The following is a 25,630-nucleotide window of genomic DNA, read 5'->3' as shown; positions in this document are numbered from 1 at the left end:
TGCTGCTGGGACCCCAGTGCTCAAGCAGGACCAAACACAACGAAAAAAATTTAAAAATTTAAAAAACCTCAGCCAAACAAGCCAAAACCCCGTGCAAGCATCCCTGCATATGCTGGAGGTCAACCAGTGTTAAAAAAGGAGCAAAAAAACATGTTTTGGAAACAAACAGCACGTCGGCCACGTGGCAGATACCGACACTGTGAATGTCAGCCCAAACAAGCCAAAAAGTACCTCCAGCATGTGCAGGGATGCACCAGTGCTAAAACAGGAGCAAAAAAACATGTTTTGGGAACAAACAACGACATATGTCGGCCACATGGCAGATACCGACACACTCTAAAATCACCCCAAACAAGCCAAAAAGCATCCCTGCACATGCTGGAGGTCAACCAGTGCTAAAGTAGGAGCAAAAAACATGTTTTGGAAACAAACGACAACACATGTCGACCACATGGATGATACAAACACGATGAAAATCATCCCCAAACAAGCCAAAAAGTACCTCCAGCATGTGCAGGGATGCACCAGTGCGAAAATAGGAGCAAAAAAACATGTTTTGTAAACAAACGACATCACCTGTCGACCACATGGTGGATACCGACACGGTCTAAAATCACCCCAAACAAGCCAAAAAGCATCCCTGCACATGCTGGAGGTACACCAATGCAAAAGCATGACCCAAAAAAACATTTTATGGGGGGAAAAAAACGTGAAAAACTACCACCAAACACAAAACTCCAAAAAAAAACATGCAGCAATACAAGCAGGCAAGCAGGAGCTATATACACATACCTGCACACATATACATACCCCAAACACCCCAAAGCAACACCACATGTACACCTCATGGCACCCCCCCCCCCCACTACACAAACACATACATGCAACGCCAGACCACATGTGGTACTTACCTACAAATGTAGAAATCGCTCCAAAAACGACTCTCCTCCGGGGTAACAGGTATCCTCCTGTCCGTCCTGGATTAAAGACTGCTGGGTGTCCAAATGATGCCACAGCAAACAACCAATTTGCTAGCTCTGCAGCACCTCCACTCCACTCTGCAGGTTCACAAAATGCCTGCTGAGCACGCAGCAAACAAGCCCTATAAAGGGCTCCAAACGGCGGGAAGTCGAATCCAGGACGCCCACTGCTCGGCGATTGGTCCGTTATTCGACAAGGGGAGTGTCGAATGCGTTTTGTATTGAATATGTCGAATTCATGGTCTCGGGTGGAGGGTTTCGGCTGTCGAGTACAGTCGAATCCTCAAACGGTCGAAAAAAAGATGCAATTCGGCCAGAATTGCATATACCCCTATAAGAGGTGTTGGAATTTCCTGACACAACACCTCCACCTGAGGAAAAATATTATTTTAAATTAAATAAAAAAAACAGGTGGTGACTTTTCCTCCGTCTAAGGATAACGTACCCTTTCCCTGAAGAGGATAGGTGTAAGTGGGTGTCACCCCCAATGATAGACACCTCAGTCTCTAGATTGTCAAAGAAAATCATTTTACCTGCCCCAGGGTCAGCTTTATTAAAAGAACCTGATGACCGCAAATTAGAGACGACTTTAAAGTCCATCTATGTTGCTACGGGTACGTTACTCAGGTCCGCAATTGCTTCTGCGTGGGTAGGTAACGCAGTGGAAAAGTGGGCAGACAATTTTAATAGTTAATATTGACACGGTCAATAAGGATGATATGCTGCAAATTCTAGGTCATATCAAAGATTCTGCAGGCTACTTGGTTGAGGCTATGAAGGACGTAGGCTTACTGGGCTCAAGGGCCTCTACTATGGCGATTTCAGCCATAGGGCGTTCTGGATCCGCCAATGGAACGCTGACGCTGAATCCAAAAGAAATATTGGTGAGCTCCCCTACAATGGTGAGGCCCTCTTTGGAAACTAGATGCCATGATATCATCTGCCCTGCTCCACTTGTCCACATGTCCGTGGACACTGGGTACAACTGCATTTTTTAGGACACTGGTGACTTTTTCTTTTTTTACTTCAGTAGTTTTAATTGAGGGAGAAACAGTGTTTATGGGGTGCAAAAAGAAAAAAAAAGGGGAAGAGTAACAACACAATATGGAGGCAGAAGGGGTGGTACAAGGGGGGGGGGGGGGGGGGGAGCATCCAGAGCAGGTATAGGTACAGGTACAATAAGAGAGAGCTCATACGACATAATAAATATCCAGCAATAGAAAGGTAGAAAAAGAGGACAGGCTTCATACAGTAGACAGAGGAATATTATTAGGAATCATAAAACATTGGTACGAGGAGTTGTGAAAGTGTATCAATCACATTGCAACGAGAGATTAAGATCCCAGCTCGAGAGGCCAAGGCAGTTTGGTATGGTGAGATAGAAGATAGGAATGTAAATGTAACCGGTCAGTGCCCCCGATTAAAAAAAAAAGAGAGATACATAACAGTACTATTATGGGGGGGGAGAAGCCCAAGCGACCATTTTTCTAAAGGATTACTCATCGACCGGATGTTCAATTAAGCTAAAGTGAGATGGGCTACCTGAAGATGGATTATGGAAGTATTGGGATCCTTCGCCAGAGGTAACAAACTGATGCCACAGGGACCAACAAGTCTTGGGAGAGGGGACATTGTTGGAGGAGGGGATGTATTCGGTTTCCATAAGGAAGTGGTGGTTCGTTTTATAAATAACTTTTAGCAAAGTAGGGGGTGAAGGTTGTTTCCACATCTGAGCCAGGTTGGCGCGAGCAGCAATTAAAATGTGGCCTAAAACATATCTGCTAGGGGGGGTACAGAAGGGTGAACTACATGAAATAGTGCCAGGATCGGGTCCGGGGTGAGGTGAGTGGATAGGACTGTGTTGATCAAGTCAAACACTTCGGACCAGTATTTGGTAATCACTGGGCAGGTCCAAAATATATGGTAAATATGACCTACAGAACCACATAGTCTCCAACACTTATTACTACAGGAGGGCCAAAATCAGTCGGTCGGGGGTCAGGTATAATCTATGGATCAGTTTTATGTGCATTTCAGTGTGATTTAAACACTTGGACATGGAGTAGGAAGTTAAAAAAATAAGCCTCCAGTCAGTCGGTGACCGGGTTCGTCCCAGATCTAATTCCCATTTTAATTGCGTGTTGGATTTGGAAGGGGAAACAGGGGTAATCAGTAGTTTATACCAGAATGTGATATCACCTTTAGATTTAGTTGAGGAAAGACGAGAGAAAAGCAGATGTGGGATTGTGTTTGATGCCGGCGAGGCAATTTTGATTGATCTCCACCAATGTGCAACTTGCAGATAGTGGAAGAGTTCTGAGGCGGGTAGTGAGAACTTTAATTGGAGAGTTGGGAAGGGTAACAGAGAAAGTCCGTCGAGTAGGTCACCTAGACATAATATACCTGCATGTCTCCATTTAGAAAGATTGAGATGGGGTATCATCAGTGCGAGTGTAGTGATGGAGATCAGAGTAATGTGAGAGGTAGGGAATGAAAGTGTGGCGGATAATTTGTCCCAAGTTTGCAGTGCAGCTTGCGTGGAGGGAAGTAGATTTGAGAGGGGGGTCGGAGCGTCTTAGGGATGCGGAATAGATCTGCTAGAGGGAGCGGGTGTGCTCGGATTTGTTCAAGTTCCACCCAACTTAAGGGAGTGAGAACGTCAAAATAATTTTTAAGGGAGGCCAGAAGAGAAGCTTCTTGATATAGGAAAATATTGGGTAAGCACAGACCTCCAAACGCCTTTGGCAGAACCATTTTGGAATAAGCCATCGAGGGTGGTTTTGGGGACCAGACATATCTAGACATGACAGAAGAACAGGTCTGGAGGGCCGTTTTTGGGAAGGTGTATGGGATCTTGCGGAACAGGTACATTAGTTTCGGTAGTAGGGACATTTTGAATGCGGCCATACGTCCAAGCCAGGATTCCTCATAAGATGACCAGGATTTAGTTAGGGCCTCGAACGTCTCTATCAAAGGGGAAAAGCTGACATTGAAGACATCAGAGGTGTAAATAGGGATGTTGATACCCAGGTATTTTGTCGTCTGTTTCTGCCAATTATATGGTAAGGAGGATTGGAGGGCTGGGAGGGAGAGGTTGATAGGTAGAGCGTCTGTCTTGGTGATGTTGAGTTTATAGTAAGAAGCTAAGCTATAGGCGTCGAGAATAGAGTGCAAGAGAGGGAGAGTAATAGAGGGGTCAGAGATAAAAAGGAGAACATCGTCCGCAAAAAGACTTAATTTATGACGCGAGGAACCAAACTGGAGAGCTGGAAATTGGGGATTATCACGGATTGTAATGGCGAGGGGTTCGATTGATAGAACGAATATTAGAGGGGATAGAGGGCAACCTTGTCTGGTACCATTTGTAATTGGAAAAGAGTCAGATAGGAAGCCATTGCTGAACACTTGGGCCATGGGAGAGCTATACAATGCTAAAATAGAGGCTAGAATTCGATCTCTAAAACCAAATCGGAGAAGGACTTCATGCATATACGTCCAATTCAGTCTATCGAAGGCCTTCTCAGCATCCAAGGATAGCAGGAGAAGACCCTGATCTTTAGAGAGTGAGTCAATCAAGTTGAAGACCCTATGCGTGTTGTCTGATGCTTGTCTTCCGGGCATGAAGCCAGTTTGGTCCGGTTGTACCAGCAATGGAAGGAACTGATTGATACGTGTTGTAATCATTTTGGCATAAAGTTTGATGTCACAATTGAGCAGTGCGATAGGGCGGTAGTTATGTACATATGCCGGATCCTTGCCGGGATTGGGAATAGTAATTATCCGTGCTTCCAGCAGTTCTGAGGGAAGGGAGCCTTGGTCAGAGAATGCATTGAAAAGGACAGTCAGAAGAGGAGAAAGAATATCTTGGAATGTGGCATAAAAATCAGTAATAAACCCATCTGGGCCCGGGGCCTTGTTGCGAGGTGAGGATTTTATAGCTGCGGAGACTTCAGCCGTAGACCATGGGGCGTTAAGTGTAGATAATTGCTCCTGGGTAAAAGTAGGGAAAGAAAGAAAGTTCAGAAAAGAAGAAATAGAAAAATAGGTAGGTTGAGGGGTCAGTAGATAGATTGTAGAGTTCGGCGTAATATTGCGCAAATCGGCTCATTATGTCTCTAGGGTTTAGTATCTTTTGTTTGGAGGGAGAGTAGATAGATTTAATCCTATTCCTAAAGAGAGTGTGAAATGAAAGAGGATTGATCAAAGGCAACAAAAATGTGACATTATACAATTTTGTGGGGAAATAAAAGAAATATCAAACATGGAATGGTTGTTACAATACTGTAAGTATTCCAGAGAGAGTCCACAGGATCCTCAGGTAATGCTCCAAATGTCCACAAGGAATATGTAAAAAAGGGGAAAATAAAAAAAAAGTCCAATGTGTTTCAATAGTGTCCAGAATAAGAAGCCTGATGTGAGGGTAAAGTTGATAGAAGAAAAGGATAGGATCTCGCCACCATTCCGAATATACAATCCAGCGTACCGAAACTCACATAGATAGAAGTAGAGGAATTACATATAAAGGTATCTTTATGTGTAAGTGTCACATTTATTCATATAGGTACTGCCCCACTCACGTGTCAGGGGTGCTCTTTCTTAATCAGCAAACAAGATGACATCGACTTGCATACAAGTTAAAAAGTAGTCCAATCTCAGCTTGCACCAACGACGTTTCGACCCAATAGGTCTTTTTGAAGGTGTGCATCCTGGCTATTCCTGGCTTGTTGAACTCGCAGTTTACGGGCTAACATTCTACCAGACTTGTTACCGAGGAGATAGAATTTGTGTCGTATCCTATTCACTGCCGCCTGGGTACATGCAAGGAGCAATTTTTGGAGTTGGCTACAAACATCGGAGATTTCTTTTTTAAGAGTTCTAGAGGGATGGGAAATGTTTTTGGATTCAAGATCTATCAATTCCGCTTCCAGTTTCATCTGTAATTGGAGGGCCTGTTTCTTGAGGGTTGCACCCGCTTGGATGGCAGCTCCACGGGTAACAGCCTTAAAGGCACACCAGTGGTTAATAGTGGAGGTGTCCCGTGGGGAGTTGGTAGCTAAGTAAGAGTTAATAAGTAACTAAGTAAGAGTCCAGGATAATTTTTTTGGACAAAGGGTTATTTAGGAGATAGGGATATAGGCGCCACTGTCGAGGGGGGTTACGGATGTCGTGGAGATTCCATTTCCATAGAACTGGAGCATGGTCAGACCAAGTAATCGGTAGGATATCAATATCCCCAGTTCTCTGGAGTGACCATTTGTCACACAAAATTAAATCTATTCTGGAATAGGAATTGTGAACTGAGGAATGGAATGTATATTCCCGTCCCGTGGGATTATAGGTTCTCCATATATCGTAGAGATCAAAATTCAGTGCGGAAATTGCGGAAAGCTAGGGAGGGGCCGGATTGAGCAGACGGGGTGGGGTGGGAGGGTTGGCGAGATTTGTCCAGTTTCGGGTCTAAAACCAAATTATGGTCACCCAGGACTACTAGAGAGCCCTTAAGTGCCTTACGTATCGTGAGGATAGTTTACGCAGAAATGGGACTTGGTTAGAGTTAGGGGCATATAGGCATACAAACGTGACAGGTTTGTCATCTAACAGACCGGTGAGAATCAGGTAGCGGCCACTTTTGTCTGAGACTTAGGAGTGGAGGGCAAACGGGACATTCTTGCTAAAGAGGACAGCCACCCCGTTCCATTTAAACGGGCCATTTGCATAGTATACCACAGGGAAGTTACTGTTCTTAAAAAAGGGGAGGGTTAGCAGAAGAGATGGGTTTCTTGCAGTGCGACAACGTCTGCTTTTTGTTGGTGGAAGAAGGTGAGGGCCAATCTACGCTTGTTAGGTGAGTTCAGTCCCTTGACATTGAGAGATAGAAGGTTCAGCATTGGAAATACATATCAAAAATGAGAAGAAGAGGTCTATATAAAACAGAATTAGTGCTAATGTACCAAAAAGCTGGATGCAACAGTAAATGGAGGAGTGGACCATGTCTGGAATTCGGAGGGGAGGGGGGCATGCGGGAAATAGGTGAGAAGGATTTAAACTGTGGATAGAGGAGGTAAACAAAAAAAAAAGGTCCGGTATATTGGACCTGCATGACTACTGCAGGGAAGGGGAAAAAATAGATGAACTTGCAGTAGTACAAGAAAAGGTGGAGGCAGGCTGACGGAGCAGGCACCGCCACTCAAATGCAACATAAAAAAAACAGTAAAAACACAAACATATAGTGTAAATCACACAAATCAGCAGGTGAATGCATAGTGGACAACAACATACAGTCCACAAGCAGTGTCGACGAAACGTGCTAGAGCCCTTAGACGAGAAAACAGAGCTATGCATCTAACTAGCATAATGAAAGAACATTTATAGAGTAACAAGTGAACGAGTAACCCTGTAACATAGAGACCTGGAGAAGAATCAACCATTTAAGTGGACAACATCATCAGAGAAGCCCTCCCCTCTCAGTAGAGGGGAAGAGGTCCATAACTGCGGAGAACCAGAGAAAAAACTTGGAAGGACCTTGAACAGCGAACCAGCGGCTCAGGTGTTCGACCATTCCTGACGGACGGCAGTAGCGCGGGAGGGTGCAGACGGCTTCTGAATAGATATGTCCCAATCCAACAACAATTTAACTCCCGCATCGAGGGAGGAGAAAACGTAGGTTGAATCTTCGTAGTTAACTATTAATTTAACTGGAAATCCCCAGCGATACTGGATGTCATGGGACCGAAGAGCGAGAGTGATAGGTGTGAAGGCATGTTTCTTTGCAATGGTGGCAGCGGAGAAATCCTGGAATATTTGAAGCCCTCCTAGGGTATCCGAGTTTTTAGATTCTCTAGCGGCCCTCATGATACGTTCCTTAACAGTAAAGAAATGCACACGAAGGAGGGTGTCTTTGGGAAGGTTAGATGAAATGGTACGTGGTCTAGGGAGGCGATGGATACGGTCTATTAGGAGCTCTGCGGAATCCGCAGCGGGAAGGAGTTTCCTGAATAAAGCAGTGGCATAGGACTCCAATTCAGAGTTGGTAACCGAGTCGGGGATGCCTCTGATCTTGATGTTATTTCGTTGCGATCTGTCTTCTATATCCGCTAGCTTAGACTTAAACTGGTCCAGATCTTGTTGTTGGTGATCGTGGGAAGAGATCAGGTCATTATGGGAGGCGACCAGTTCTTCCATCTTGCGCTCTAAATGATCAGTCCTGTCCCTAACGCCACCAACTCGGTCTTGACCTTGCGGACGGCAGAGGTCAGATCTTTAGAAAGTTCTGACTTGAAGGCAGACAGGATCTGGCAGAGGGATCTCACTGTCAGAGGAGCATCAGACTCACAATCTACTCCTGAAACTGAAAGAGCGGGGGGCAGGACACTAGACCCCACAGGATCTGGCATGGAGGGAGAAGAGGAGATGTTTTGCAATGGGGAGATCTGGAGTGATTTCTGGGGGGGGGAGGAGATTTTAGGAGGCATGGGGTCTTTGTTTTTTTTTTGGAGGCATTTCTCATCGATAGGATTGTATCCAGAAAGCAATAAAGGGCGTACCTTGAGGGCCGGGTCCAATCAGATAATGGACATGAAACAGGAGTACTCAGTCACAGTGGTAACATGTACAAGGTGGTTAGGCAAACATGAGTGGCGGTGGAAGGAGTGAGGAGCACTCACATCATGAAGTCTTCATAGGTATAAGGCGTCAGGGCTGTAGAGTAGATAGCTTACTAGAATGATTAGAGAGTAGACCGGAATAAATCGGCACACTTAACAACAGCTCAGCAGAGGTGGGAATATACACTCCAGGAACAGCAGGGTAAAAACGTCCGGTGATCTTATAGTTGCCAGCACCCCGCACCGCCTGTGCGTCACCGGCGGGCGGACAGTGTGTCTGAAGGCCGCAGCCCCCGGGCCTCGGGGGGGTCGTTGGACAGTCGAGCCGCAGGATGCACTTCCGACTGCCCAGGGTCGCAGGAGGGAAGCTGCACAAGTATATTGGAGGTGGGGTGGTGGGCTGTGCGGCAGATCGTAGGCCCCTAGATGAAGTCCCAGCCGTGCGGGTCCCAGGGGGGTAAGCGTCCAGGCACTCTGGGGGGTGAGGGGGGAGATGTATACAGGTGACGGGGGTGGTGCGTTGAGTGGCAGGAGCAAAGGAGGTCAGTATCTGCTCCCTCTGCTGTGAGCTCCAAGATGGCTGCCGGTTGGTGCACAGGCAGAGGGTCCCGCACCGCGGCTCCCGGGAGCGGTGAGCAAAAGTACCTTGTCTGGTGCGTGTACGAGGGTCTGGGGCAGGCAGGAGGAAAGTTGTGGCTGAGCATAGACAAGAAGGCAGCTCGCTACGGGTCCCGTTTTGACCGCGCTCCGGTCCCGAAGCTCGGATTCGGGAAGCCCTCAAACTCGAGGCTTCGGATCCGGACGCAGGCCTCAGTCGCCAGAGAGGGTAGAGTGGCCACCCGGCGGTATCCCTGAGCCCAGGGTGCTGCCCACAGCCGTGGGGAGAGTCAGTCAGGGTGGTTCCAGATGCAGGGGCCTGTAGCAACAGGTGGATTTAATCCCAGGTAGCTGGAGCCCTGATGCAGCACAGCCTTCCAGAGCAACGTCCAGGCCACTCCCACCTGGTGACTCTTTTTCTGACGTCTGTGTACATTCTCGGTATCGCCTGCCTAGAGAAGTGGAACCTAGATGGTATTTGGTACCGGGGACACACTACCTCAAGCAATTCTCTAAGTCCCTGTGAACTAACGGCGGATACCGGACGCACGTCTAACACCAACATAGTTGTCAAGGCCTGAGTTATCTGCTTTGCAACAGGATGACTGCTGTGATATTTCATCTTCCTCGCAAAGGACTGTTGGACAGTCAATTGCTTACTGGAAGTAGTACAAGTGGTCCTCCGATTTCCCCTCTGGGATGACGATCGACTCCCAGCAGCAACAACGGCAGCGCCAGCAGTAACAATAGCAGCAGTAGGCGTTCCACTCAAGAATCCATTGGAGGAATCCCAGTTAGGAGAGGACTCGTCAGACTTGCCAGTGACTTGGCCTGCAAGACTATTGGCGTTCCTGTCAAAGGAGGAAATTGAGATTGAGGGAGTTGGTGGTGTGGTTTGCAGGAGCTTAGGTACAAGAGGAAAAAGGTATTTAGTTGTCAATGGACTGCTTCCGCTGCTACCCAAAGTTTTTGAACTTGTCAATGACTTCTGATGAATGAGCTCCAGGTGACGTATAAGGGAGGATGTTCCTAGGTGGTTAACGTCCTTACCCCTACTTATTACAGCTTGACAAAGGCAACACACGGCTCCTTCCAGTACTTGCAGGGGGCGTGCAAATGGTGGAAGGAGCCACTTCTTCCCGTCCAGTGTTCGGAAGGTCAGGCATTGCAACCGACAAAATTGGACTCTCCTTTGGGATTTGTGATTTAGAAGAACGCACAGTTCTTTGCTGTGCTTTTGCCAGCTTAACTCTTTTCATTTTTCTAGTGGGAGGATGAGTGCTTCCATCCCCATGTGAAGCTGAACCACTATCCATGAACATAAGCCAGGGCCTCAGCCGTTCCTTGCCACTCCGTGTCGTAAATGGCGTATTGGCAACTTTACGCTTCTCCTAGGACGATTTTAATTTAGATTTTTGGGTCATTTTCCTGAACTTTTGTTTTTTGGATTTTACATGCTCTCTACTATGACATTGGGCATCGGCCTTGGCAGACGACGTTGATGGTATTTCATCGTCTCTGCCATGACTAGTGGCAGCAGCTTCAGCACTAGGTGTAAGTGGATCTTGATCTTTCCCTATTTTACCCTCCAAATTTTTGTTCTCGATTTTTTTAATGTGTGGAATTGTATGCCAGTAATATATCTGGAATTAGACGGCAGTAATGTCTGGAATTAGATACCACTAGATAGATACCAGATACCACTGTGACTGGAATGATGATGACCTATGCACAGTGACAGGACACTACCACAGCACCCTACAGCAGCAAGATGCAGCACAAAACACTGGACTTTTAGTAATGTACTGTAGTATACTGGTCACCTCAGTGCAGCACTGATACTGAGCACAGATATTGAGCACTGATGAGGATACTAAAACTGACACGGAGCAGCAAGATGCAGCAATGGACTATTGTACTGTAGTATTATATACTGGTCACCACAATGCAGCACAGATATTGAGCACTGATAATGATACTAGAACTTACATGGAGCAGCAAGATGCAGCAATGGACTATTGTACTAGTATTATATACTGGTCACCACAATGCAGCACTGATACTGAGCACAGATATTGAGCACTGATGAGGATACTAGAACTGTCACGGAGCAGCAAGATGCAGCAATGGACTATTGTACTTGTAGTATTATATACTGGTCACCACAATGCAGCACTGATACTGAGCACAGACATTGAGCACTGATGAGGATACTGGAACTGACACGGAGCAGCAAGATGCAGCAATGGACTATTGTACTAGTATTATATACTGGTCACCACAATGCAGCACTGATACTGAGCACAGATATTGAGCTCTGATGATGATACTAGAACTGACACGGAGCAGCAAGATGCAGCAATGAACTATTGTACTAGTATTATATACTGGTCACCACAATACTGCACTGATACTGAGCACAGATATTGAGCACTGATGGGGATACTAGAACTGACACGGAGCAGCAAGATGCAGCAATGGACTATTGTACTGCAGTATTATATACTGGTCACCACAATGCAGCACTGATACTGAGCACAGATATTGAGCACTGATGAGGATACTAGAACTGACACGGAGCAGCAAGATACAGCAATGGACTATTGTACTGAAGTATTATATACTGGTAACCACAATGCAGCACTGATACGGAGCACAGATATTGAGCTGATATTGAGCTTTCCACTCAGAGAACATAGCCACGTCTTCTCCGCTCAATCTACAATGCACAAGTGAAAATGGCGGCGACGCGTGGCTCTTTTTATATGGAATCCGAATCTCGCGCGAATCCGACAGCGGGATGATGACGTTTTCCCTCGATCGGGTTTTCCGAGTAAGGAGGGAAGAACCGAGGCTTCCTCGGACCCGTGTAAACCACGTGGAGTGTGTTGGGGCGCTCGGTTCTCGGAGAACCGAACCCGCTCATCTCTAGTCTTAATTAGGCCCCTAATTACTGTATATTTCTTCACTGCTCCTCAGTTTCACTGAACTAGCAGGCAGCTTGAGACACTTTGGTAGTCACTCCCTGCACTTTTCCTGTAGTTTGACTTCAGGCAGGACAGTTGTCGTTTCTCACTATACAACATGTCAGGGAAGACAGATAAGACTTCTAAATCAAAGAAAGAAGCTGCCTTATATCTTGCCAGGGGCAAATGCAGGATTTAGTGAGGGGGGTTTCTGGATGGGGGGGGGGGGGGGGGAGTGTATATGTATGTGTGCATATATATATATATATGTGTGTGTGCTAGTGTATATATGTATAAATGTGTGTGTGTATATATATATATATATATGAAGCAAGGATAGCCTGGCACTCCTCCTGATGTCACTGTGCCCGGTGCCCTCAGTAAGCAGTAATGGCTAGGTAGAGAAAGAAGACTGCGGCACTCCAGGTCTTGTAAAAAGTCGAATTGTATTCAAAAGATCACAACATAGTACACCAACGTTTCGGGGTGTCTAGCCCCTTTGTCAAGATGTGAGTGTGTGTAAGTGTAAAGAGAAACTTACCTAAATAGTGACAGAGCCCGCCAAACCTGAAGAGAGATGCCGCCGGCAGTCCCGACGTGTGCGATGACGTGCAGGCGCGTCCAGAGGGTGTCTGTGTCAATCCGTTGCATAACAACGGGTGAAGCGCTGAAGTGCTGGGGACTGTGCGGCTGCGTGAGACAGAGAAAGAAGGGTGATACTGAAAGAGCACCGCTGGGCTAACAGCTAACCTGTATACATAGCGGCATATGTACAGAATATAGACAGCTGCATAATACATAAAAGTTGAAAACACACATTCCGTAGGGGGAAGAATGCTAAGCACAGCTATGCTGGCACAGGGGGGATTAACCCTGGAAGGGTTAGACCCGTGGGTTGGAAATTGCTAGTGACAAGCAGCTGGAAACCCTGTACATGGGATCCAAAGATGAAACAGAGTCAAGGGTGCTCGTGCTGCAAGAATACAGAATGGGGCATATTTATTGGAAAGTGGGGGAGGAGACACCCGAGAAGGAAAAAGAGCAGCATAATAGGGCACTGGAAATCCTGTTGGTGTAGGCGCTGTTGCTAGATACATATATAAATGCATAACATCTGAAATAGCTGAATAAGGCAATATGCAAAAAAATGTGTTAGTAAATCGCAGAGAATCCAATGTAGTCCAAAGTGACTGCTATATGGCGGGCTGTGAGTTGATAAATCACAGAGAGTCCAATGTAATCCGAAGAGACTGCCATATAGCGGGCTGTCATGGTTCATAGCTGTGCTTAGCATTCTTACCCCTACGGAATGTGTGTTTTCAACTTTTATGTATTATGCAGCTGTCTATATTCTGTACATATGCCGCTATGTATACAGGTTAGCTGTTAGCCCAGCGGTGCTCTTTCAGTATCACCCTTCTTTCTCTGTCTCACGCAGCCGCACAGTCCCCAGCACTTCAGCGCGTCACCCGTTGCTATGCAACGGATTGACACAGACACCCTCTGGACGCGCCTACATGTCATCGCACGGCGCCGCACAGCGCACACGTCGGGACCGCCGGCGGCTTCTCTCTTCAGGTTTGGCGGGCTCTGTCACTATTTAGGTAAGTTTCTCTTTACACTTACACACTCTCACATCTTGACAAAGGGGCTAGACACCCCGAAACATTGGTGTACTATGTTGTGATCTTTTGAATACAATTCGACTTTTTACAAGACCTGGAGTGCCGCAGTCTTCTTTCTCTACCTATATATATATATATATATATATATATATATATATATATATATATATATATATACATACATATATACATACATACATGAACATACAGTATGTATGTATATAAATATATATATATATACACACACACACAAAACCAATAGGAAAAACCGCACACATTTCAAAATCTTTTCTGTCCGGGTGCTGCAATTTCATATAGATAAAATACCATGGTGTTCTTCAAGCCAAAGAAATCTTTCCCAGCCAAAAGAGAGAATCCAGCACACCACCAGTAGCAAATTCATAAAGAGCTGTATTTCAGCATGGCAACAGTCACAAATACGTTCACATTATATTCCAGCCAGGATTAGCATGATACTTTACATGTCCTTTCCGGATAACAGACCAGAGAATCCAAGTCCCCTCTGCCCAACAGCCGTTTCGGTGTTACCACCTTCCTCAAGGGCATTCAAAATACTACTGAGCCAAACGCTGTTTAAACCATAACCTGACGCCTGTCATCAGCCCAACCCGCCCACTCACCTGTGGAATTAAATTCTACTCACCTGTGTACTGTCACGTCCGCGCTAGCTGTGGCATGAAGTTCCTATCATGGAACGCACTCAGCCCGCGGTGGAACGCACTTCCGGGGCCGGCATTCATCATGGGAGTACATCACTTCCGCATGACGTAGCCGGACCTCGTTCAACAAACCAATCAAGTGACCACACACAGTATCACCAGGACAACCAAAGGACGCAATGCTTCCCCGTATGTCCACTAACCATATCTAATTCAGTAATAGTGATCGAATCACAACACTGATAAGGACATTGGTGAAGTGGGATTGAGTGTGCCTGACAGGCGTCTTGTTATGGTACAATCACAATACAGATCTCAATCCAACCTAGACAAACTACCAAAACGTATAACAAAAAAACATGAAAATTTTTTATAAAAACACATACAATACATTAATATATACCAGTGCATGATATTAAGCAGCCCCAAGAGACTATCAATATAAATGCAATGTAAATGTATATATATATACACACACATATATACACACACACACACATATATGTATATACATTTATACATATATACACTATCACACACATACATACATACATACATACATACATACATACATATACACACATACATATACATAGACACCCCCATCCATACATACATAACTGAAAATATATTTACATACTGTACCACATTGTTTGAACACTGTTTTCCCCACTAGGGGCTGGGAGCAGATGGGCAGCAGCGTGAGGAAGGAGGGAGCTGCTGTGGCTGAGCATGCGCAGCCAGCAGTTTCCCGCCGGGCATTTTGTAAGAGCTACTGTACATACAGTAGTTCTCCGTTGCTGCAGCAGCTTCACGGTCGCGATCGCGGCTTTTAGCTTAGACGGAGACAGCTGTGTCTCCGTCTCAAAAATAGAAAATTTGGCTCATCAGGGGGGGTTTCCAGGTACTCGGAAACCCCCCCTGCGTGCACCACTGCTTGCATGTTTCAATTGCAAATATGCCGAAGGTTTGCATGGAACCTGTGGATGTCTGCGCAGTGTGCAACGCCAAGACCATGGATCCACTTCCTGGAGGCTCTGCTGCGGTGCCGGCGATTCCGGAGTGGGCTCGTTCCATGGTGGATGCTATTGAAGAACTCCCACATTCACAAGTAAGTGAACCCAGTTCTTCTCAGTCAGCCCCGGTGTCCTCAGAGGAATCAATGTGGGCCAGGAACATAGCAAAATGCTTTTTCTGAGATGGCCTCCTCTCTTAACAAGATGGTCTGCTCCAGTGGGTCAGTAGCTACTAAGAAACAGCAGTTGCCGCCTTCTATCACATTCGGAATGGTGTAAAATATACCAATTATTTAATGGTTATATTAAATGTAAAAAAAATTAATTAAGATTAAAAAGAGTCCCCTTGCTTATCGTATAGACATACACAATTTAAGAACATCAGTTATACGGTATTTGTCTAGAACTGGTAATGACTATGTAAAGAAAACACGTATAAATATAACAACCTCAGCCTATGACTCTAAAGTATCAAAATAAAAGATTCTTAGTGCATTTGATTAAGCACAGGAATTCTATAGGCTGTATTCAATTATTTTCACCCCTTTCCACACCCATTCTGTTTCTTCTGACGGTATCATCATTTCAGCTCGCTACTCCCGGGGTAGCGAGGGTAGCGAGGCTTCCAACCCTTTATGCAGCTTAACCTGATTACTATGGGCGTGATATGCGCAATAACAGGGATCACTTTAGAAAGGAGATTGGGCATGATATATCTTTTGAATACCACCCTATAAATCCAGATGCATAACGCATGCCAAAATTTCAAATGTCCTCCTTGAACAGCTTTAGCTGCTTGTACAAAGAGTCCCAAGGAGATGCAAGGAGATGGTGGTGCTTTTGGGCGTTTGGTTCTCATGGTGTAGGTTTTCCAGAAAGCTTTGTAGCTCGCTCTCAAATCGGGAGCAAATGTTAATGTATACCAGCCTTTCTCACTCTACAGCCAGAGTGCCAGAGTGTATGGCCGCACACTGTAGTGTCAGTTTTAAACCATTTTGTCCTGATATGGTGTCCACAGTCGTCTGATTATGGAGGCTTGAATATGGGTGCAATGCTTTATTAGGGAGCTCCCAATGTGATGCTGTCAAATAATTAGGCGTGGCTTCAACTAGCCGGGAATCCGGGATATGCAGCTCGGTTTAAGCATGGCTGTCTGCCCTGAGGCACTGTCCATCACAACAGCGCAAGGGGATGTCCGACCTGATGCGGTTCTCAACCTAAACAGACTGGTCGTTTCTTCAGAGGCAATAGGAATCCTATGACTATTGACCCCTTTTTGATATTTCATCAGGACCAGGCGTTCCTTCGGACTAAACGTGGATACCTACCTAAGGTAGTGTCTAAGTTCCATGTCAACGAACCAATTGTAGTACAGGCCTTCCAGGAACCTGGCCTTCAGAAGAGGAAGCCTGGTTGGACATGAGCCATGCTCTCTGGATCTACATAGACTGTACTGCTTCTGTTCGGAAAACAGGATTCCTTATTTATCCTCTATGGATTCCACTAGCGGAGCTGGCCTGCCAATAAGTGCACGTTGGCTCCGCATGGTCATCTCACAGGCTGATCTTCCAAGTAAGTCTCCGCTGACTCAACTCACTCTGGATACTTTTTGGACAACATGTCATGGAGCGTCTGCTGAACAATTGTGCAGGGCTGCTACTTGGTCTTCTGCCCACACATTTCTTAGGTTCTATGCCTTTGATACGTTTGCATCTCAGGATGCAACCTTTTGGCTGCAATGTCCTCCTTTTCAGCTTAGGAGCGTTCCCTCCCTGTTACAACTGCTTTGGGACATCCCATGGTATTCCTTGTGGAGACCATGGACCCCGAAGAGGAAAAAATAAAGTTATGGTAAAACTTACCTTCGTTAGCTCTTTTTCTTCGAGGTCCATGGGATCTACAGGGTGCCCACGCTGACGCACCTAATTCAATGGGTTGACTTTACGGTCACCAGTTTCCTTCTCTTCTCTATGAGAGTGTGATTTCCTGTGGGTACCATTCTTCCTTCTCTCCTCTCTCCAGCTCCTGCTTAGGGCTTGTTAACAAAAACTGAAGTGCATGAGAGCGGGGTATGAGGGGAGAGGAGCCCAGTGCATCCTGGGAGGCTCACAAGCTTAAGCTGTTCGGCGCCAGTCCTGGTCTCCACCACCCATACCCAAGGTATTCCCTGTGGATCTCATGGACCTCGAAGAAATAGAGTTAAATAAGGTAAGTTTTACCATAACGTTCTTATTTCAAAGCATACAACATTACATTAAAAACAATACCTGTAATTATTACCATGGATAAAAGTGTGTGTACGCTACAAATCAACTTCTTTGCACCAACAAGTGTTTGGGTCTCGATGCGTTTTTTTGGCCGGGAATTATTTACATTACTCAAGTGGACATTATAAACCGTGGATAAAAAATATTCCCAGGAATCAAATTACCAGAATCAGACGAATTGCTCGGAAGACCCAGCATTCCAGCTACAAGTTGAGATACTTTTACAACAGTTTTATGAGAGGGGATATCCTCCACATATATTAGAGGACTCCAAGCGGTTTGCAAACTCACTTATGAGAAATAATTTAGATATACAGTATCAGATAACAACAGAGATCTCTCCCTTGCAATACAAAAGTTTCAAACTAAGACAAGAAGTACACCCACAGTAGATTCCATTAAATTTATTTCCACATTTAACAATAGATCAAACGATATAAAAAAGATCGTTTTAGCAAGCTATGAAATAATTAGACAAGATTCTATCCTGAATAAGTGTCTAGCAGAGAAACCAATGATTATTTTTAAGAGAAACACTAACCTTAAAGAGATGTTGGCCCCTAGCTATTTAAAACCAGTAGATATAGATGTAAACTCTACGTGGTTACCAAAAAGACCATCTGGTAGCTTTAGATGTAACAAACAAGTCTGCCTGACATGTAGATTTATGATGAATAAAACTTCATGTGTCACGTCCAAAACTAACGGCAACACCTTTCCGATCAAACAATTTATTAATTGTGACTCAGAATATTGTGTCTATCTGTTACAGTGCCCTTGTTCCCTCCAATACGTAGGGAGAACTACAAGGTCAATAAAATCCAGATTTAGGGAACATAGATTAAATATCATCAAGAAGCTTCAAACTCCTAGTGTATCCCGTCATTTCTGTAGAGTACATAATGGTGATCCATCATCTCTCTGTATTGTGGGACTAGAGCAATTTTCCTGTACAAAAGAGGAGAGATAGGTTCCGGAAATTATGTTTAGGGGAATCCTCATGGATTTTTAAATTAGATACCCTATATCCCAATGGCCTCAATGAAGCCCTGGACTATTCATGTTTAGATTGAATAAATAGTTCATTCTGTCTATTTGAAATCCCCCCTTTTTTTGTATATAAAGTAAGGTATTTGGTTTCTTTAACCCGAGTCATACTCTTAATAATTTTTACAAAAAAATATTTTCTACAATGGATATACATATAGGTTAGTGGATCTGCTAGTAATTGATTAGACTACTGACCAATAACATATGGTCTACTATAAATTAGAGATATTTCTTAAATTAGTTAAAAATCACATTTTATCAATTATTCATTATTCAGTAAAAGCTGGTTGCTAGTATCATAGGAATAAAGTACTCCACAAATAACTCACTAAAATCTACAATTTTGGAGATTATTATTATTATTTTTTCATTTTACTTGTATATATTTATGTGCAGAGTTATTATATTTTATTTTATCTTATTACATCTTTATTATATATATATATATATATATATATATATATACAGATCTCTCTTGTGGTTGCAATGTTGGTGCAAAGTAATTAGACAGTTAATAAGCTACAGGTTGACAACCTTTATCTTTATATGTATATATTTTCCTTTTTTCTTCTATTTATTTTTATTTAATTTAATTTTTCTTTATGTATTTATTTATTTATGTAAGTTATTATAGTTGGTAGTCTTAAGGTGGGTACACACTAACAGATATATCTGCAGATCAATTGATCTGCAGATATATCTATGGACGGATCGAGCAGTGTGTTCAGCATACACACTGCTCGATCCGTCGGGGACTGACGTCATGAACTGGGCGGGCGTGTACACACGCCCGCCCAGTTCACCTGTCAATCACCGCCGGCCGCCGCAGCATGTGTACGGGCGGTCGGCCGACCGCCCCGTACACACACAGCGACGCGCCAATATATCGGTAGATATATTGGCCGTCGGCTGTGCTGCGCGGCCGACGCGATACGTCTGTGAACGACGGAGTTCACAGACGTATCGGCCGTACACACTGGCCGACGGTCCCGCGATATATCGGCCGTTCAGGAGAACGGCCGATATATCGACCAGTGTGTACAGGCCTTTACAATCTATGAAGAAAAAAATCCTCTATATACAAATATAAAAGATCAGAATGAAATTATATTGTATTATTAATTGGTCTTATATTTGAAATAGCATAGTATTTTAAAGGTCTTTTCCTCTAATGAAGTAATACATGTCTAGCAATAAAGTAATTACACAATTCAGGAGTGTAGACTTAAGTACTATGTTTGATTATGAGATAGAATAGGTTTAATTAAGCCCAATTAAGTAGTATCTTAATGTAGAACTACTCTGGTGGATTGACTCAGTATGTGCTTAATTGAATGAAAACTTGGTTTTTATAACTGGTTGTTTATATATATATATATATATAGTCTTTGTATAATTTATGTACACACAATTTGAATAGCAGTATCTATTAAATGGATGCAGCTGTTGTGATTGAAGTTATCGGACAAGTATAAATTCGGGATTGGAGAGAGGGGAGGCATTCGTCTTGAGGAAGTCTCCGGTTGCTAGGAGACGAAACGCGTTGACGCCCACTCCATGTTGGTTTTCTGTTTGGTTTCAACCTGCCTATTGAGCCTGCTTACGGTTCCTCACAGCCTCAGCACATCTTTACACGCTGTACGCCGGGCGCTCCAGCCGGCGGTCACCTGCTGATACCATCGCTCACGGCTTTCTGCAGTCGCTCCAGCCGGCGGTCACCCGCTGCTACCACCGCTCACGGCTTTCTGCAGTCATTTCAGCCGGCGGTCACCCGCTGTTACCACCGCTCACGGCTTTCTGCAGTCGCCTCACAAACACCCAGAACTCCATCTGCCCACATCGGGTGAATGCTACTGGCCTCCGCTGTGAGGTCTAACACCCGCCACGTGGTCCTTTGAGGTTTTCTGACAGGTTATATAACCAGCTTGTGCTTTTCTTTCTGGAACGGTAACTCCATACTATATTGATCACCTGCACATGTGCATCATTCTACAAAACGGACCCTGTTCACAGTTATTTCAGGAACCAGCACATGGGTAATTATACACAATTCTCGTAAGCTATTTACTTTGAGACTGTGATAATTCATTGCAGGACCTTTTATTCAATTAGACACTGGGACGCCAGTGTTTCAAAATTTAATTCTGACCAAACAGAACCAACGAATTAGTTTTAAAATACATTGTTTACTATTTCTATTGCTGTTTTTCTACTACAGAACAGATAATTGCTGCAAATTATATGTTCCTTGTGTGTCATATTTTGTTACTTTTAACAGATTGAATATAAAGTGGTTACATATATTTGGAGTCTTACTGAGTCAATTTCTATACATGACAGACTGCACACTTTAGTTTTATAGAGTGTCATTTAGCGCAGAGTAATCTTCTTTCTTTTTTGTTTTTTTGGCCATGCCCATTTTGTCAAAGGATAAGGTGCAGCATCAAGAAGTACTGGATTTTTTTTATATCACCTCACTTCATAGTTTTGGCTTTAAAATTGTGAGACAAATTTAAACAAAAAGGAGATAGCACATACACATAAAATATTTAGTGGTGAACTAAATAAATACAATAGAAAAAAAAATAGAAAAAAAAAATAGTAAAGATTAATAAAGCGCTTGGTGGTATAACCCAGGGGAATCAATGATTAAAAACACATTACATGTCTCTCCAAAACAATATCTGTCCAAATGTTGTGTGGACACAAATCTATCGGTTACTGACAAAAATAACCACAGCTTTTTTTTTTTTTAGGCCCCCATTTATCAAGCCTTGGAGAGTGACAAATAGCACGGTGATAAAGTACCAACCAATCAGCCCCTAACTTCCATGTCACAGGCTGTGTTTGAAAAATGACAGGAGCTGATTGGCTGGTACTTTATTACTGTGCTATTTATCACTCTTCAAGGCTTGATAAATCTGGGCCAATGAAGGACATTTACTAAGGAGTGATAAGAGCGGAGAAGTGAGCCAGTGGAGAAGTTGCCCCATCAACCAACCAGCAGCTCTGTATAATTTTATAGTATGCAAATTATAGATGTTACTTCAGTGCTGATTGGTTGCCATGGGCACTTTTCCACTGGCTCACTGCTCCGCTCTCATCACTGCTTAGTAAGTGTCCCATAGTTTCTTACAAATTGTAAATACTCACAATTCTTGTGACATGGGTTCTGAACAAATTTATGTCCGCTTTTACTGACCCATGAGCAATTGTAGCCAGCATGTAATGTAGAGCCTATCCAAGGATATCCTTAGGAGCTGGTGGTGCAGCCTACATTTTTCATATGCAGTGTTAATGACAGCTGTATATCCTTATAAGACTGCTACATAAGTATCCAGTTGGATTTTTGTATTCATTATAGACAGATGATATGTGCAATATTGCACTAAAGAAATCTATGACGCCGTCGGCAATGATAGTCTCTAACAGCTGATGCGGTTCCAGGAGTATCCGGCAATGAATGCACTGCTTGCAACTTAGTATAAACGGCGTCAGTGTGGCGGTGTTGAAGTCTCAGATAGCCGTATGACTGTCTGGTCAGGATAATCACAGGGTTGCCGATGGTACCAGCGGTATACCGCTGGAAGGTGAGAATAGCTACCATCGGCGGGACGATTAACGGAGCCTCCACTATCTATAATGCAGTGGGGTTCGGTACTGGGACGCCTGGATCAGGAACCCTTACTCATTTCTCAACCACCTCTTGTGGTGCGTCTCCATCTGAGGAAACAACCCGCTAGAGGTGGCTGAGAAACGCGTCCAATTTGTCTAACTGTGAATGCGCCCCCAATGCTGATGGGTGTTTTCGTAGTTACCCGTGCATCTATTGTGCGTGTTGATTATATATATTGATACGAATGCTGCTCTAGCAAACAAGGCAAATGGTATCAACATGGGTGTATGTGATGTATGCCTGGCATAGGTGCTGACATACATACATCTTTTGATTGTTGCCACTTTGCATACGCATGCAATGATGGATTTATTAGTGATGTGTTATGCTTGCGAGTTTTGCGTGATTAACCAAACTTTTGTCACTTTTTTTAATTTTCCAGTTTGGAACGGTATTTGGACCAAATGTCAGATGATCTGACTGCATATTGTGCTCATGCCGGTCGCAAAACAGTAACTTGTAGCGATGTGGAGCTCCTTATGAAAAGGTAAGGGCAAAGGTTAACCAGTGGAGGAGTGTACAATTAAATTAACATCAGCCTTGTGCTTCACACTCCAATGCAGCTTGTTTCACAGGTAGGTTTCACCCTTTGTACAGAAAATAGTCTATAAGAACGAGTGAAACCAGTAACCAGCCCTGGTTACTGGTTCCACTTGTTTTTACAGTGGAGGAGTGTGTTACTAGTTGTTTTGTAATCCGTGTTTATAGAAATCTGTAATATTTGGGTCTACTTGTGCTTATTTACAGTACCTAATACACTAGATTGTAATTTCATGAGTAGGACCCTCATTACCCATAGTCTCCATGTCTGCATTTATTTTTTTCTGCCTTGTGTGTCCCTCTTTATCAGTATGCTTCTCCACTGTCTAGCACTGAAATCGGGGATATTGGCATGGGAATATTATATTATACTGGCATGGACATATTAGGGAAAGACCTCATCAATCAGGGGCTGCTGTAGGCCTTGTAGACTACATACTACTCAACTAATATACTCTCATTAATTTAAGCCAATACTACAAGCAACTCTGGTCAGTTCACTGAAACTGTCCATCTAGGCTGTGAACAGGCAATTTCATCTAGTACAGTTCATTGAGAACGTCAGAGACATATATTAATTTTGGGCAACTGTTCATAATAAAACTTATCCATAAATGTATTTCTCTTACGTCCTAGAGGATGCTGGGGACTCCAAAAGGACCATGGGGTATAGACGGGATCCGCAGGAGCTTGGGCACACTAAAAAGACTTTGACTGGGTGTGAACTGGCTCCTCCCTCTATGCCCCTCCTCCAGACCTCAGTTAGACTTTGCCCAGGAGTGACTGGACACACACTAGGGGAGCTCTACTGAGTTTCTCTGGAAAAATACTTTTGTTAGGTTTTTATTTTCAAGGAGACCTGCTGGCTACAGGCTCCCTGCATCGAGGGACTGAGGGGCGAGAAGTCAGACCTACTTCTGCTTAGTTAAGGGCTCTGCTACTTGGGCTACTGGACACCATTAGCTACAGAGGGTTCGATCACTTGGTTCGGCTAGCTGCTTGTTCCCGGAGCCGCGCCGTCACCCCCCTCACAGATGCCAGAAGACAGAAGCTGGGTGAGTATGAGAAGAACCGAAGACTTCAGACGGCAGAAGACTTCAGTAACGGAGGTACAGCGCAGCGGTAGCGCTGCGCTCCATGCTCCCACACATACCACTAACGGTACTCACAGGGGGGGGGGGGGGGGGGGGGCGCCGCCCTGTGAGTACCAGTATAAAAAATTTGCATTCAGGCGGGACTGAAGCACGCCGGGAAGGGGTGGGGCTTAGCCTCACAGCTCACCAGCGCCATTTTCTTCTCTCCACAGCCGCTGCAGAGAACGCTGGCCCGGACCTCCAGGCTCCTCACACGTAAAAGAGAGCAAAACGGGGGGGGCACAAATTTTTTGGTGCTTTTCTCATTATTGGTACAGCGCTGCTGACATATATTAGTGTGGTGTAATATATGGGCGCTGGGGTGTGAGCTGGCATACTTCCTCTGTGTTTCTCTCTCTGGGCTTCCCTGTAGGCTGTCCCCTTTATTGGCCAGTGTGTGTGTGGGTGTCGGTACTTTGTGTCGGCATGTCTGAGGCTTCGTGTTCCTCAACGGAGGAAGTTACTAGTGGCGCAGAAAAGGAGCTGGAAATGGCTCTGTCGACGCAGTCGACTACTGATTGGGTTGCTATGTTGAGTACACTTAATGCTAATGTTGCTTTGTTGTCTAAGAAGTTGGATAAATCTGATTTTCAGACACAGACATGGAGAAAATCCATGGAGAATGCTTTGGCTCAGGTGCAGACCTCCTCAGGGTCACAAAAACGTTCATTTACCCAGATGGTAGATACAGATGCCGACACGGACTGAGATTCCGATGTCGATTTTAATGAGGCTACTTTACACCCAAGGGTAGTTAAGAGTATTCAGTACATGATTGTGGCTATTAAAGATGTTTTACATATTTCTGACGAACCTGCAGTTCAGGAAACAAGGATTTGCCTATTTAAAGGGAAAAAAACCTGAGGTGAAGTTTCCCCTTTCTCATGAAATGAATGCTCTTTGTGAAAAAGCTTGGGAGTCGCCGGACAGGAGGTGGCAAATTCCCAAGAGAATTTTTATGGCGTATCCTTTCCCCTCTGATGACAGGGAAAAATGGGAGTCGTCTCCGAATGTCGACAAGGCTCTATCCCGTTTGTCCAAGAAGGTGGCGCTTCCGTTCCCTGACACGGCTGCTCTCAAGGACTCGGCAGATCGCAAGCTGGAAACGTCTTTGAAGGCCATTTTCGTTAATATGGGTGCATTGCTCAGACCTGCTGTGGCATCGGTATGGGTGAGTAGTGCTATTGCTAAATGGGCTGAAAATTTAGCTTCTGATATGGATACCCTTGATAAATATAATATTCTTTTGACTCTTGGTTATATCAAGGACGCTGCAGATTACCTAAAGGATGCGGCGAGGGATGTTGGCCTCTTGGGATCAAGAGCCAATGCCATGGCGGTCTTGGCCAGGAGGGCGCTGTGGATCCATCAATGGAATGCTGATGCCGACTCCAAGAAAAATATGGAAGCTCTCCCCTTCAAAAGTAGTGTCTTGTTTGGTGACGGCCTGGCTGACCTGGTGTCTACCGCGGTGTCTACCGCGACTGCGGGTAAGT

General features: G+C 44.6%; 1 protein-coding gene across 1 annotated transcript in view; it reads left to right on the top strand.

The window, feature by feature from the left end:
- The window catches only part of CENPT (centromere protein T), a 575,308-nt gene that overhangs the window by 532,772 nt on the left and 16,906 nt on the right, over window positions 1-25,630 (top strand). The window contains exon 12 of the mRNA XM_063945279.1: window positions 22,844-22,948. Coding sequence (XP_063801349.1) covers window positions 22,844-22,948 — 105 coding nt within the window. The remainder of the gene's footprint in view (window positions 1-22,843; window positions 22,949-25,630) is intronic.

This window comes from Pseudophryne corroboree, chromosome 11, assembly GCF_028390025.1.
Source record: "Pseudophryne corroboree isolate aPseCor3 chromosome 11, aPseCor3.hap2, whole genome shotgun sequence".
NCBI classification, from domain to species: Eukaryota; Metazoa; Chordata; class Amphibia; order Anura; family Myobatrachidae; genus Pseudophryne; species Pseudophryne corroboree.
Note: the sequence above shows the minus strand (reverse complement) of the source record. Positions and strands in the feature narration are given on the sequence as shown.